The 17095-nt window shown below is 36.6% G+C and overlaps 1 protein-coding gene across 1 annotated transcript in view; it reads right to left on the reverse strand.

The window, feature by feature from the left end:
• Positions 1 to 17095, reverse strand: part of LOC150084486 (protein kinase C-binding protein NELL1-like) — a 512402-nt gene that overhangs the window by 264397 nt on the left and 230910 nt on the right. Inside the window, exons 5-6 of the mRNA XM_090375239.1 lie at positions 15448 to 15718; positions 1198 to 1270 (exon numbers count right to left, since the gene is read on the reverse strand). Of these exons, the coding sequence (XP_090231365.1) occupies positions 1198 to 1270; positions 15448 to 15718 (344 nt within the window). The remainder of the gene's footprint in view (positions 1 to 1197; positions 1271 to 15447; positions 15719 to 17095) is intronic.

Below are 17095 nucleotides of genomic sequence, written 5' to 3' on the forward strand. Positions count from 1 at the left end.
TTTCAAGAAGTTAGAGGCCTTTTTATTTTATTTTCAAGTGTAGCCTCCATACTTGAATAAAGTATTCAAAGTGCAGTCGTACAGTAGGATTATAACCACATCAAGCAACCATTGCCTCCGGGAAAGTTACATAAGGCTCTGTCACTCTTCATTTGTTTAGAAAAGTCTAGGTTCAAATCATACCAATGACAAGGAGAAGAATTTCTCAAAGGACAAGGCTGAAATTAGTCAGCCTCAGGTGATGTAACTAGTCAGCAAGGCTGTAATTAGTCAGCAATTTCATGATCAATTTCAACAGGAACACAAAGCTTAGAAGTTTCATTACAAAATTAGAAAAATTTTGTTTTGCTTTTTTTTAGAGAAGGTGTTCTGTGTACTATTCATTTTATTATTCTAAAATTGTTTTAGGAATGTATATATAAGATTTTAAAAAAAGTGACACATACTAGATACCTGAACACATTTTTATTTATGTTTTCAAACACTTACTTTAGTAATTATGAATACGACAATGTGCTTAAAGTAGTTGCAACTTTACCAACCAGTAGATAACTAAACTTCATTCACAAATATTCACTGCAACGTAAGATATGGAAGGTTGGTATGTAAAAATTAGGGGTATACATGCACACAGTATATGTTTTAATGTTACAGAGCTAGCAGTTGCAGCACAGAAAAACAATTTTCGATAAGACATTCAAAAACTAATCATGCTATAAACATTTTAAGATGTCCTTCTCCAAGTCCATTTGCATGTTTCAGAATTTTACCTTCACTAGCACCTCTTTGAACTTAATGATTAACATAATTTAATAATTAACAGAAAAGCTGTTTCATTTAAAATCTGATCAAGCCAATAATTTTAAATCAAATGCCTCCTACTAACAGCTATTTGAGGGCACTCCTTTACAGATAGACTACAGAAAGAAAAAGAATTGCCAGTTTTTTTTTTAGGAACATTAGCAACTAATGCCATATTGCTCCGGGGATATGCGGTGGTCATTCCCTGACCTTTCCGCATCCTCTGCATTTGGTGGTCACGGGCAATTGCCAGCTAACTATTAAATTAAGTCAAAGAATATTTAATTCAACCTAAATACAAATATCTTGTATTCACCTAGCTTTGAAACCACTAAAATTTGAACAAGTTCCCCAAATTAAAAAAAAAAAAAAAAAGTGGCTAGTTTAAAAGTTTACCTGTATCAAGGTGAGGACACTGCAGAACATATCCATGAGGTTTCCCAATAATTTTCACATCTTGCAATATACCCTATGTTTAAAAAGGATTAAAATTAATTAATAAGATACTACAAAACCCACAGATAACCTTCATATAACACGGTAGTTAGGTTCCTATAAAATCTTGTGTAGTGTGAAACGGTGTTATACGGGACTAAGACCCAGTACGAAAGGGAGGGGGGTTAGGTTCCAAAACATAACAAAAATATACTTTTTTTTTTATAACTATCGGAAACTTAATTTTTATTAAAAATAGTAATAACTGAACAAACTACTTACAAACTGTGATACATATATGTCAGATAATGTACGTTCATTTAATTTTTCTTCCTCTTCATCAAAGCTAAGCACAATAAAATGAGAATGTTTTCTCTGTTGTAGAATATCTTCACCATCTGAACTTTCTTCTGCAGCATCTAGATTTTGTGTATCTTCTGCACTCTTTAAAAAATCAGTAATCTGGGTTTGTTTGCTTTTGCTTGATAGATCTTTGTAAATTTCATGGTATGGAGCTAGGAATGTTTGAAACTCCCTTTTTAACTTTGTGCTCTTTTCAGTCGAAGGCATTCAGCATTCAAAAAATAAGATTCTAATTGCTCGGCTAAGATGCTTTTTAGTGTAAAATTTGGAACTTCAGAATTTATCTGCACTGTCATCCTCTGAATTGATTTAGTTCACGTCTGATGCCATTTCCACCAAATCTGCTTCACCAGCCTCTGTTTCTGCCAGTTTTTCTTGAATATCTTCAGTAGTCATATCATCAAAACCTTCCCATCCTACTGACTTAGCAAGTTTTACCATCACACCAATTCCATTTTCTGCCAGTTCAGCCATATTTACTGAATGAACTGACTCTGGCCATACATTTTTCCAACATGCATTTAATGTTGATGGTTTAACTTCTTTGAGCAATAAAGCTATGATTACAATAGTCCACAATTGAAAAATGTTTCCATGCCTCCATCCTGATTTGGAAAATCAGTTTTTTCCAAAATCCACTGTGATGATTTTCTGATGTAATGAGTTTTCAAGGTAGATATAATGCCTTATTCTAATGGCTGAATTAAAGAATTTGCATTAGGTAGGATTTGTTAGTTATTGTTATTTGGTTTTTAGGAGCATTAGCAACTAAGGCCATATTGCTCCGGGATATGCGGTGGTCATTCCCTGACCTTTCCGCATCCTCCGTATTTGGTGGTGATGGGCTCGAACCCCGGTCTAATCAAGAAGCGTGTGCTACGCACTGCTGCTCCTTCCCGCCTGGCTACGGAGGCGGCACATTAGGTAGGAACATTACGAGTTATCATAGTAATAAAACTTTGAAACCTAGATTTTTCCGCTTTAAATAGTTTTCCACAGCTAGCTCAAAACAATTTAGAAACCATTCTTTAAATAAATCAACAGTTATCCAAGATTCTTTTATTTGCTTTCCAATATACTGGTAATGCGTTTTTATTTACAACTTTCATTGCACAAGGATTAGAGGATCTATAAACTAGCATATGTTTTATCATGTAAACTCCTGATGCGTTACTGCACACAATGTAACGTTACATAAGTTTTCTCTTTTTTTTTTAAATAAACATTCTGTTGGCATTTTTTCCCACCAAAGGCCTGTCTCATCGGCATTGGAAACTTTATGTGGTGTGTATCTGTGCTCTTCAATAATTTTCTGAAATTCCTCTGCATACTTCTTGGCAGCTTCATTATCAGCCGATGCATTTTCCTCTTGAATCCTTGTGTTATGTAATGAGAAGCAGTTTTTAAATTGCTTGAACAAAACAAACTCTGGGTTAACAGAAGATTCTCCATTTTCTTTTAAGTGGTTATAAATTTTTAGTGAATTTTGTTTAATTAATTACATTTCCATCTAATGGGATCAATTTTTTACTGCTATCATCAATCCAAATACCAAGTGCTTTTTCCATTTTCTCAATTATTGGTGCTCGGGAGCGAGCTGTCATATTTGTGGAAATGAAAGATCCTGCAGCAACAGCAGTTTAATTTTCTGTTCATTTTTTTTTTTTTTTTTATGGTTGGAATTGTTGCTTCATTTAAATTTAAACTTTTTGCAATGTATGATACCTTCCCCCTTTTTTAAGATGATCCAAAATTTTTATCTTTGATTCTGGAAAAAATAGTCTGTTGAGCAGTGCTTTTTTACTTTCCTTAGACATAATTTAGGGCTGGAATTTAATTCACAATAAAAAAAATCATTCCAATACAGTTCTTAAGAACAAAGTTTAGTAATACATACCCAGAAAAATTTATAAACCATACAATAAAAACTTTAAGTGACAAACATTAGCATTAGCAGAGGCATTTGATGCAAGAAAGCAAGCTTATGCAGCATCAGCCAAAAAAAAAAAAAAAAAAAAAACCCACTTCCACTTCACCCCTCTGTTCGTTCAAAATACCTGTCCAGCGGAGCCTTAAACTTATTTAGGCTATCAACCTCCACCACAAGGGATGGCAGTCTGTTCTGTGGTGGAGGTTGATAGCCTAAATAAGTTTAAGGCTCAGCTGGACAGGTATTTTGAACGAACAGAGGGGTGAAGTGGAAGTGGGTTTTTTTTTTTTTTTTTTTTTTGGCTGATGCTGCATAAGCTTGCTTTCTTGCATCAAATGCCTCTACTAATGCTAATGCTAATGTTTGTCACTTAAAGTTTTTATTGTATGGTTTATAAATTTTTCTGGGTATGTATTACTAAACTTTGTTCTTAAGAACTGTATTGGAATGACTTTTTTATTGTGAATTAAATTCCAGCCCTAAATTATGTCTAAGGAAAGTAAAAAAGCACTGCTCAACAGACTATTTTTTCCAGAATCAAAGATAAAAATTTTGGATCATCTTAAAAAAGGGGGAAGGTATCATACATTGCAAAAAGTTTAAATTTAAATTGCACGCTTTAAACTGCACGCTTCGAAGTCGCAATTTTTTATGATCTCAAACAAGCACAAGTTCAATAGCACAGAACTTAACACTGGGATCTCCCAACAAAATAAAATATGGGGATTTCCCAATAACTTTTTTTTGCATAACAACTAGCAAGTCAACAGTGGGGATTCATAAAAAAGAATGGAAATGTTAAAAAAATTACATCCAACATAATGGCAGGGTTTTTCCTGCACAAAAGCTCAAAAATACAGTGTCATGTGAGGTTTGTCACAATTCTCTAACCATGTTAGAGCAAAACAGTGTTATAGAAGTACCATGTTATATGAGGATTGCCTGTACTTAATTTCCTTTTCAGTAATTATTAAATAGGTTAGGCATGGTAAAATTACTGTTACTTATGTGCACTACTACTGTTAGCATATGTATTCATTAGAAATTCACAAAGCAAAGTATAAACAGCCTCAATAAATGTAAACACTTTCTGCACCATGCTCAGATGAAGTGAAGTTAGAACATACTCATTTTCAAAAATCAAATAACTAACAAATTTTTTTTTCATGTAAATGGGAAGAAGATGACATGAAGGAACAAAAATCACACTAAATAAGAATAAAGTGGTGATTGAATTCCAATTATGAAATTAACACAAAATTCCTTTACATTAATATATTAAAATCACAATTCTACATATAAAGCATTATGAATGAAACAAAGAAGAGAAAATTTCATCCATGTCATTTCTGTATAAGATTAACATCTTATACAGAACTATATGGATATGATGCATGAAAACTTCACATAAAAAAAAAAAAAGTACAAATTCACCATTACATAGATTACTGCAAATAAAAATTGCAGCCTCAAGCCCCATTGTTTGGCATTACAAGAGTGCAAATTGGGATGACATGGGAAATTTCTATTCTTCTTTCCCTTAGTTGGATTACTGTTTTAAATCTTCTGATGTTAATGTTTGCTCAGATTGTGTTAGTGAAATTATTCTTGTAGGGATGAAATCCTTTATTTAACACTCCACCAAATCGATTTTATTACATCAATTTTTATTTGCAGTAATTTATGTAATAAAATCAATTTGGTCACAATCACAAGGCATGGTGTCCACATAACACAAAGGAATGCCATCCTGTGTGTTACCATAACACTAGTTAATAGATGACACTCATTAAGCAGATGATGCCCTTTGCTTATTGGAGGCTATAATGGTGAAACCTATGCTTAGTCTCAATCCCCATCTCTTCCATCATGCACTATGATTGATGTTTTTTGAGGTTATGGTGGGCATTATAGCAATATACACACTTCCTTTACGTTCCAAGGGTAAAACTCTAAAACAGTGTTCACAGGCTGGCTGCTAGATAGTCCACTGGACTGAATCTATTGGTAACTCTCTAAGAGGCTTACAGATCAGCTAGAGTATAATCTTGTTGCTTCTTCTGCCAGACAGTGACCGGAGAGAGTAAAGGTAGCGTATATCTGGGGGGCATTGCTGAGGCCATGTTAGGTCAAGGGGCTGGGTATATATATATATATTGCAGCTATATATTCCACCTTATCCCTGCTAGCAAAATTCCTGTATATTATTCACTGTGTATGCCATATCCAAAAATTTCATTATTTCCTTCCCACCTTTTCTGAACAGTGAAATTAATAGAACATAAAAATTAAACTAACAGAATTAACTTAACTGTAAAAGGATATAAACCCCAAACAACTGCATTTCACGAATATACGTGGTCCAATCTCAATGATGTCCATTACCACTTATAATCTGCCAAGTACCACTTACATTTTATGACAGAATTCAAATTCTCAGTTGCTTCAACCACAGCGTCTCAGTTGTCCTAATTATTAACTGTACAATTCCTTTCACTTCAAAGGTAGTACTTATGCAGATGTAAATTCTAATATTTTTGTCAGAAACTTACTAATTTGGAATCTCCTCTGGCTTAAAATCTCTATCCATTCTGTAAAATTCATCTGTTAGCATTAGCAAAGGCATATGATGAAAGAAAGCAAGCTTATATAGTATCAGCCAAAAAAAAAAAAAAAACCCTCCAATTTCACCCATCCATTCACTCCAAATGTTTGTCTAGTTCTGCCTTGAACTTATTCAAGTTGTTGACCTCCACGACTGATTGCAAATTTCCACACATATATTCTACGATTGTCTTTCCTTTAATTTATGTCCCCTCAGGTGAGTAATCTGAGCAAGAGGAAGAATCCCATTAGCAGTGATCTGCTCAAACCATTCAAGACCTTATACACCTCAATTAGATCACCTCACACATGCCTAGTCTCCAGAACTTGCAATTTGCAGAACTTAAGCCTTTCTTGGTAACTTCAACCCTGTGTTCCACTCACCAATCTCATTGCCCTTCTCTGTACTCATTCCAGCAGCTCTACATCTTTCTTAAAATGAGGCCTCCAGATCTGTATACAGTATACAAGGTGTGGCTTGACCATTGCCTTATATAAGGGGACAATCACCACCTTATCCCTGCTAGCAAAATTCCTGTATATTATTGACAAGACACCACAAGCTAGCTACTCTTGCAGCCTGTCTGCACTGCTCAGAAAACTTCATATCTGGTTGCACAATTAAATAAATAAATAAATTCTTTATTGCTAATAAGTACAGGACATGTACTAGAGACAATAATACTCAACACGGCGACATGGCCAGGAGTTTTACATTATAAATGAAATTATAAATGAAATTAATTTGCAAAAAGGAAAAAAATCACCGTTACATGGAAATTAAGAGTTACAAACATGTAAATTATGAGTTACAAACATGTAAATTATGAGTTACAAACATGTAAATTGTAATAATGAAAAATGAGGACTAAACGTCATATGGAGGAAATTATCCCAGTTCCACAGATGGAATCCACTCGAGGAGCATGTGACGGTATTTGTAGTCGGTAGCTAATTTCTGAAGGTCGACTCCAAGACGGAGCAGTGCCTGAATTTTGGGGAGTGCCTGGGCAGGTAGGAACCGACTACACAGTTTCAACCGGTTGTATTTGAGGATTAGTGTGGGCTCTGACCTCAAGGATGGCGTAGGATTGTGCCACTAACAGAAATCCCAGATGTTTGGGGCGTTTATTACTCCTGTGTACATTTTTACTGAAGTCATTAAACACCTGCTGTCAATTAACCTCGGGATCCTGGGTACATTTAGCTGCTCAGCCATGTCAGTTGTTCTCAATTGAGGGGGTCGGCGATGCTTATTTGTGGCCCATTTCAGGGTCCAGTATTCACACGAGAACACCGGTTTTTGAAGTGAAGGCGACGCAGATGCCCAAATTTCAGCAGCATATAAAATAGCCAGATAAACAGTGGCTTGAAGATATCTGGTAGTGGTTGCGGCATCGTTGGAATGAAGTAAGTGTTGTTTCGCGCTCCAGCGTAGGGTGTTAAAATGCTTCTGGAGGTATTCTGTGTGATCATTAAATTTCAGCTTCAGATCAAAATATACCCCGAGATCTTTATGGCAGGTAACCACTGGAATTAGAGTACCTAAAACTGAAGGTTGAATTATTGTTGGTTGCTGTTTCAATGAGTAAGTCATTATTGCAGATTTTGAAGGGGTTAAGGTTTAATCCAAACATCTTCATGTAAGTTGAAAGAGTGGTCAAGTTCTCTGTGATGGAAGACGTAATTTCCATTGGGTTTGCAGACGGTGGGATTAAGGTAAGAAACTTTATATCGTCGGCATATATTAGAGCATCATCACGATGACTCATGAAAGGAATCAGAATTGCTGAGAAGAGAAGGCCAGACAGGACACCACCTTGAGGGACTCCTGCATTAATTTTTCTTGTAAAGTGGGTTTTCTTCAAAGTGAGGTGGACACTTCTATTTTTCAATAAGGCAGTGAGGAAAGCTAGTAGGTCTCCATTAATCCTGAAGAAGAATTGCAGGAGTCTGAGAAGGGCTGTGACGTCTAGGCTGTCAAAAGCAGCTTCAATGTCAGCGTACACTATAGCTAATTCAGATTTAGTTTCGAAGGCTTGAAGAATTGATGTCTGTGCGGCCATGAGGTTTGTTATGGTGGATCTATTTTCAACTGCGAAATGGAACTGTTTCGGCTTCTGTGGCATCAACTGTTTGTTTAATGCCGGAAGGAGTACCTTTTCTAGAAGTTTGAGGAGGGTGGAAGAAGTTGAGATTGGTCTGAAATCTTTTAGGCTTGTTGGTGCTTTAACCTTAGGCAGTGGCCTCAGAGTATTCATTCCACTGAGCAGGGAAAACTCGTGTGGAAAGAATAGAGTTGCAGATTGAGAGTAATGCATCTAGAATATAGGGGCTAAGGCATTTAATTATGAAATGAGGTATCTTATCACGGCCTGCGGTACTAGATGGTCGCAGGGAGTTAATAGCATATATCAGTTGCTGTCTTGTGATGGAAATTATGGAAAGGTCATCAGTAGGAGCAAATTGGAAGTTTGGGAGAGGAATTTCAGCAGAGGCGGAATTGGTATTGAATCTTGAAATGTAGTCCATCCAGTTATCTAGATCAAGATTTGAATTAATGCGACTGTGTCTTGATGAAATTGAAATTGACTTTCTTTGAAACTTGACTTACTGTAGTCCAACTTTTATAAAAGGGAAGTAATTTTCCTTGGCAATATTAGTAATGGCCATATGATGCAAAAAAAAAAAAAAACAACAAAAAAAGAATAAAATAATAATAAAAAAATAATAATAATAAAAGAAAGGAAATAGACAACCTATGCATTTGTCTCCTCCATCCAGTTGACCTTTGAATTTCCCCAAACTGACAGCCTCTACCACCCATGTAGGCAACTTATTCCAGTAATTTTTAAGTTGCTGGCTAAAATGAAACTTCCTGTAATCCAATCTAAATATCTCCCCCCGAAACTTGAATTTATGGCCCCTAGTTCAAGAATCATATATAACCTTGAAAATTTCATTTTCATTCATTTCACTATTGTCTCTCAGAGCCTTAAGCACCTCAATCAAGTCTCCTCTAAGGTAAATAGTTTCCAAGCTTTGCAACCCATGTATTCAAAGTCTTTCCTCATAAGGGCATCCTTTTGCTGATCTCATCAAGCAAGTTATCAGTCTCTGGACCCTTTCAAAAAGCTCAATGTATTTTTTTAGGTGTGGCCTCCAAACTTGAACAGAGTATTCCAAGTGTGGTCTAACAATAGCTTTATATAATGGGATTATAACATCCTTATCTCTACTAGCAAATGTTCAATAAATCAACAGGACATCATGGGCCTTCCTTGAAACCTGTATTCAATGCTTGAAGAATTCATGTCTGAATATCATAACACCCAAGTCCCTTTTTTTCCACTACTGACTTTAGTTCAACTTCAAGTGTATAAGCTATACACAGTTAATGTTCCCCAGGTGTAAGACTATGTGTTTTGCTGGATTAAAGCATAGCTGCCACTTTTCTGACCATCCCTGAAGTCTATCTAGGTCACTCTGAAGAAGCTCTGCTTGGCAGTGATCATTAACTACTCTACCAATCTTTACATCAACTTCAAATTTAGACATCATGCCCTCCATTCCTTCATTGAAGTCATTTAAGAAAATCAAAAACAACAGTGGTGCCAATACTGATTCTTGGGGATCCCAATTCTTATATTAACCCAATCTGATCTGAGGAATAACCATTTTACAAAGTAACTACTGATATGGGAGCGAGTCAAATGCTTTTCTGAAATCCAAATAAACAATGTCGAAATTATTCCCTAAATCCAGCTCATTAGTGACTCTCTCAAAATAGCTAACCAGATTTGTTAAACATGATTGTCCTTTAACAAAACCATGCTGCATATCATTCATAATTCCATTTCTATCCAAATGATCCTGAATTCCACCCTTGATCATTGCCTCCATGATTTTCCCTACTACTGAAATTAGACTGACCGGTCAGTACTTTCCCACTACACTCATAGAACCACTTTTATGTATTGGAAATACATTGGCACTTTTCCAATCCAATAGAATCTCTCCCAAGTCCAGTAATGCTCTCATAATTAGCCTTAATGGTTCGATGCATTCATTTGCCACCTCCCTTAAAATTATAGTGTATACGCCATCAACCTCAGGAGCCTTATTTGCCTGTAGGTTTGAAAAGTTTTTTCATTAAATAATCATGTGAAATTTCAATATCATTAATTACATATGTTTCAACTTCACACCCATAATTTCTCATTGATATAAAAGGTTTTTTTCTTCTGTAAATATCGATGCAAAGTAACTGTTGAATTCATCTGCAACATCAGCTGGGGTATCTAATACTATCCCACATCCATTACATAAGGGTCTGACCTGGTTTGTCCTTCTCTTCTCTGTATTTATTTATGCAAAGAATTCCTTATCCCTACTCTTTGCCAGCCTAAACTTTGCTGTGGCACCATTACAGATCAATTTGTAGATGTTATAGGCTTCAGTATTTTTTATTGCTCTGTAACTTTACCATGCCATCTTTTTCTGCTCAAGTAATCTGCCAACTTCATTATTCATTCAAGTTGGAATCCTCCTCATGGAGTATTTTTTAATGGTATATACCAGGGGTGGCCAATGAGTCGATCTCGATCTACCAGTCAATCGCGGATTTAATTTCGGTCGATCACGACGAATTTTAAATATACAGTCATCCCTCGATTTGTGCACCTTGTGCAATGAAATTTTTGCGATGGTAGATCGCGGCACATTTTGAAGGAAAAAAACAGATTGCATCACAAATTAAGTTGGCCACTCCTGGTATATATACATCCAAGGCTTCTGTGAATAATGTATTAAAGGTATACCATATCAACTCCAGCTGGGTTCAGTTTTCTAGTCAAACTGATCCAGCTGGTCAAGATGTTGAGGCTTTTGCAATTCCATTCTAAATACATTGTCAAGGTGAGTGGTCCTCTAGGTACCTCAGATTGCAACTTAGTGACAGTCTCTTCTCCAATGGAGTCTTTCTCTCATGACCATTCTCAGCCTCAACATTGTTTGGCATTACAAGAATGCAAATTGGGATGACCTGTGAGACTTCTATTCTTTTCCTTGGTTGGATTACTGTTTTAAATATTCCGATGTTAATGTTTGCTCAGATTGTGTCAGCAAAATTATTATTGTAGGGATGAAATCCTTTATTTAACACTCCACCTTAAAATATTGTCCTTTATCTCAACCTTGATTTTTCAATAAATATGCTAAGACAAGAATGCTGCATATCACAGTTGGCTTGGAACCAAATCTCCAGGTTCATTTTCTGCTGAAACCAAAGCTTGCAACAATTGTAAAGCAATTATTAATTAGACCAAACTACATTTTGAACATGATAAGAGTAGAGACTTGCTTCTTGCCCTAATGATAGCCAAGCATTCTGGTTTCTTCCCAAAAAAAATAAACTATTAGCCACTTCTTGTACAATGGTAGGTTGAGCATTGTCTTCCCTCATCAAAGCAATTGGCTGCAAATTTTGCCCATCCATACTCCCACCTCCATTAAAACTCCTGCCTTTGATGTTCTATTGATGCTTCAGCTGGAGATAAAGCTTACCTGCTTGCATCCTGCTCTTCTTCTAACTTTTATATTTACGATCAATAAACTATCTCCTACCATTCCCAGTACACTCCACATACTGGATTTGACACTACTTGTACATGACACCGACAAAGACATTCTGCAGCTTTGCTGCCAACACACCATTGGCGATCTAAACTGGGTACTCTAACCCGGTTCTCCTTAAAACCCCATCCCTGGGCAAGGGAGGGAGGATACAGGTCTCTGTCTCCTCTCTGCCTACCCCCATGCTTTGCCTAGTAGGGCTCGTCTCAACTGACCTCTTTGGGGATGCCTACTCTATCGTCCCTATTCTTCTATCTGTTTTTCCCCTAGTCTTCAGTCTTCCCCCATTCTCTCACTAAACCGACTGAGTACACCCCTTAACAATGCCGCCAAATTCTAATCAACATCTAAATTCTAGTGTACACTTTTTTTTTTTTCTTAGGCTTGCCACTGAATCCTTGGAAATTAGGTGGTGGAGCCTGCCAGAGTATTTAAATAATCTACTGGGTGCCTGACCTGCCTCCTCGTGGCAAAATGTGGGCAACGGTGGGTCCCAACGGCTAAATGGTCAGAGAAACAACAGAACAATGCTACACAACAGACGACTCCTCACACACTTTAAATCTCTGGCCTCCACACACAGAGTTCTGCATCACTTCACAAAGAATACAATGCGGAGATGGGGGAAACCCCTGGTATCTCATGGTGTCTTGTCAATGATATACAGGAATTTTTCTAGCAGGGATAAGGAGGTGATTATTCCCTTGTATAAGGCAATGGTTAGGCCACATCTTGAGTACTGTATACAGGTCTGGAAGCCTCATTTCAAGAAGGATGTAGAGCTGCTGGAACGGGTACAGAGAAGGGCAACAAGATTAGTGAATGGAACAAAGGGTTGCTCTTACGAAGAAAGGCTTAAGTTTTGCAAATTACAGAGTCTGGAGACTACGCACCGGCGAGGTGATCTGATACAGGTGTATAAGGCTTTGAATGGTTTGAGCATGCTCAATGCCAATGGGATTCTTCCTCTTGCTCAGAATAATCACCTCAGAGGGCATAAATTCAAATTGAGGAAGGACGGATGTCGGATAGATGTGCGGAAATTTGCCTTTGGCCAGCGGGTGGTTGGTTGGTGGAACCGACTTCCATCATTTGTTGTTGAAGTTGATAGCCTAAACAAATTTAAGGCTCAACTGGACAGGTATTTCGAATGAACGGAGGGGTGAAATGGGAGTGGTGTGTTTTTTTTTTTTTTTTTTTGGCTGATGCTGAATAAGCTTGCTTTCTTGCATCATATGCCTCTACTAATGCTAATCGTCAGACAACTAACACACTTTACACTCCATATAATGTCTCCGGTGGCCTTCTGTCAAAAGGATGTGAGAAGAACTTTGAACAGTCATGATGCCAAGAAATCCTGATCCAGAGGGTATTTCTTCACTTGTTCTCAAAACCTGTGCTCCTGAGTTCTGTGTCACCTTTTTACATTTTCTTATTCCATTGGTGTTTTTCCTGCTACTTGTAAATTTGCTCATATTCAGCCAGTTCCAAAAAAGGGTGACAAATTCCTCCCATACAATTAATGTACCATTGCACGTACTTCTACTCTTTCTAAAGAACTAGAAAAATCAATTACTCGCCAACTCTTAAACTATCTGGAAACCTTCCATCTGATCAATGATCGCCAATATGGATTACATCAGTGTCAATCCACTGATTGAGACCAATGTAATCCAAACTGGGACGAAAATCTTTAAAACATCAGCATAACTAAGGAAATCTTGGCTGTTATGAATTCAGTGATGCAATGACTGCCATGGATATTAACTCAGAAAACTCCTCACTGAGGGACCCCAGTGCCAATGCCCCTAAAGACCTGACTTTTCCATTTGCGTTAAGCTGAATAATTCTGTTGCAAAGGAGAGACGAGAAGAAAAACAGGCAGTCTCAAAATGTTACAGTGAGACTCTGGAATGTAGATGCTTGAACTACATCAAATACTGCCTCTGCCTCAATGTCTAAATAGGTGATTGTGAGCTCCTCTGTATGTGCAAAGGCAGACAGGGTAGATGCTACTTGTTGCAAACAGATTGGTAGTTGTGGAGTGATTTGTTAGTGCATAATGAATATAACCTTTTTTTTTTGGCTGATGTAGCATAAGCCGCAGGCTTCCATGCACCATATAGCTAATAATAATAATGAGATGGCTTACAGTTTATGTGGTAGCAGGTGGATAGTCAGTATGGAAAGCAGGCTTGATGCATTAGAGATTGGTTGAAAATGTTTACTCTTTGTTGAGTCCAGTAGTTTTTCAAATGGCCTGATTAAATAGGTGTTCCATTCAGATATGAAGAATGATTTTCAAGATTGCATTATAGGATGGGTTTGTGGTATATAAGGGCTTAAACACTTAAGAATAAACTGTGGAACATTGTGTTCTGCTGTTACAGAGGTTCAGCAATGAATTCACTGCTCTGATAAGCTGTTGTCTTGAAATAACTGAGTGGAGAATATTTCAGCAGGTCAGAGTCAGCATAGCTGGTCAAGTTATTCATTAAGAGCTTCTAATCTAGTAGCAAGATACAACCACAGTGACATTTAACACTACTTGTAGGAAATCCTAGTTTACTTTCTGGCGCACACACGCACGCACACACACACACACACACACTTATTAAATACTGCTGTTTTTGACACTGATTTACCTTGGAAAATCTGAAGCTTTCTACAATACTGGTAAGTACTGAGTAAATTTGACATTTTATTATATGAAATAAATGATTTTGCAGTAATCAAATGTCATAATTTGAATTATGTTAAACATTCAATTTCACTGAATGTTTAGCGTATAATTCAAATTTAAAAATCAAGTAAAGATCTCCTGTTTGGTACCTAAAAAAATCTGTTACAACTCCTAAACCTTCTGCTATCCTGTTTTTTTTTTTTTTTTTTTTTTTTTTTTATTAAATAGAAACATATTGGAATCATTCTAATACTAATCATAACACAAGAAAAGGTTGATAAACAAACATTGTACAATGGAATCATCACTAAATACTTCAATTATGATTCTGCAGTGCATTATGCTATTGCACATGTTTCAGAGCATTATGGCTCCTTCAGTAGATAAAAAGTTGATTATGCTTATTTTAAGTTATTAACTTTTATCCAAATTAGAAAAAAAAAAAAGAGTCCCATTGCACCAAAATATATGAAAGTGAAATGTGTAAAAGTAAAGTGCAGCCATTATCAACCCACTGCAGGACGGAAGCCTCCTCAACAATTCATGCTGAGGGAAATGGACCATAATCTGCCACGCTGGTCCAGTCCGGGTTGGCAGATCGACCGTATTCAGCAGTCAGGGGCTTGAACCCCGGTCTACTCAAAGAGCGTGTGCTACTGCACTCCCGCTCCTGCCCACTTGGCTACGATACCACAATTCTGTATAGTGTGTTTGTTTATGAAATTAGTCATTCCTACATTTGCTATGATGTCCTTAAACTCTCTCAATTTACAATCACCTTGAAACTACTGCATAAAATATGTTAACATATGTACACCATATCAGTTTCAAACAGAGATATAATTGACAGAGTTGATGAATATGGAAATCAATTGTATTGTTTCCCACACAAAGTTTACAACTGCTTCCTTTATGCAGTAAAATTTGGCAAATATTTTAAAACTCCAAGGTCAACTAAAACTCAGGAAATTTGCATAGAAACTAGTTGGCAACTTACCTTAAAAAGAAAATGCCTAAAATTCCTTTGTCCCAGCCAAAGTGATAAATTTCGCCCAGTAAAATTCCTGTCAACCTCATGAACAATGCGCTTAAATATTGGATTACAATCGATAAATAACTCAATTTTACTTCCACTTAGTGTCAGAGCCACCTGATGCCAACTGTTATCTGCCAGATGATAAGGAAATGTTTCTACACGAACAACATTCCAATGACTGTAATGTAGCCTAATTTCATTCTTTCTTCCACTGCTCTGTAACTCTAGGAACCTAAACAAAGACTACAGCTTAGAAAGCATAGCTCAGATTATTTATAGTTACCTGATATCATATATATCAGAAAAAGAAATCATATAATGTAGATTGGCATGCTATTACAGTTGGACAAAATTCTAAAAGACTTATCCTATAAAAGTGCAAAACAAATAATTACCTGAACTTCCATGTTACCACACATAAACTGATTGCACAATATATTTGTATGATTTAATTAAAGATGTAACTAGTGTTGAGGGGGGAAAGGGAAGGGCATTTGCTTTTGCATGGTAGCAGGATAGACGTGTTGAGGTTTGCCTTCAGCCAGTGAGTGGTTGATTGTTGGAACAAACTTCCATCTATTGTTGTGGAAGCGGACAACAGTTTTAATAAATTCAAGGAAGAACTAGAAAAATTATTGGAGTGGATGAACAGGTGATGTGGGAAGTTTTCGTTTTTTTTTTTTCCTTTTTGGTTGATGCCTTATAAGCTTGCTTTCTAATGTAATATGTCGCTACTAATACCAATAATGGTCTCAGACAGTTTTTAAATTAATTTCAGCAAGACCAATGGATGATGATGATGAGCAATAAATTACAAATGGGAAGCATTTGGGGAAATAATCATAGAAGCTACCAGGCTTTTTATTCTAACTATGAGATGCTATTTAAGGGTTAGACCTAAATGGATGTCAGATGAGCTGAAGAGAAGAAATATACATGGAATGCATACAAATTATCAGGGGCTACAGAAACTTAGAGTAGGTACATTCTAGTCTGCAATAAAATCACAAAGGGTGTTAAAGCAAGCTAAGGAAGATTAGAAGAAGACTGACAGAGAAAAAAAGTAGTAAAGATTTCTTTACTTATGTAAATAATAGGAGGAATGGGACAAATCACATTGTTCCACAAGATACGGATGGATTAACTGTTGATAATCCTGCTCAGGTTGCTGACAAAAAAAAAAAAAAAAAAAAAAAATTGCATCCATGTTTAGACAAGAGAAATTTTTTAGGGATGGGGATGCCAGAAGTATATTAAATTCTAACAGGAGACTAAATGATTTTGTGATAACTGAGAGGAATGTAGAAAACAAGTTGCTGAGACTAAACATGAATAAGGTGCCTGTGGTGGGAAAGAGATATCAATTCAAAAATTGTAATACACAGCAGGGTGGCCTTAAGCCCATATGAAGTTTCAATCATTTTGGGAATACTTTCTAGCAACTTCTGGTAGATGGTGACTGGAATCTGTCTGTCTCCATTCCTACTACACAGCAAATGCAAGGGCCTGTTTGGAAGAACACAGTTTTGGCTGCAGCCTGATCTGGCTCAGAGTTGTTCCATAAGTGCAGGACAACTCTGAACCAGATCAGGTTGGCCAATACAATTTG

The sequence above is a fragment of the Mastigoproctus giganteus genome, chromosome 6 (genome assembly GCF_048544385.1).
Source record: "Mastigoproctus giganteus isolate SK-2022 chromosome 6, ASM4854438v1, whole genome shotgun sequence".
Classification (NCBI taxonomy): domain Eukaryota; kingdom Metazoa; phylum Arthropoda; class Arachnida; order Uropygi; family Thelyphonidae; genus Mastigoproctus; species Mastigoproctus giganteus.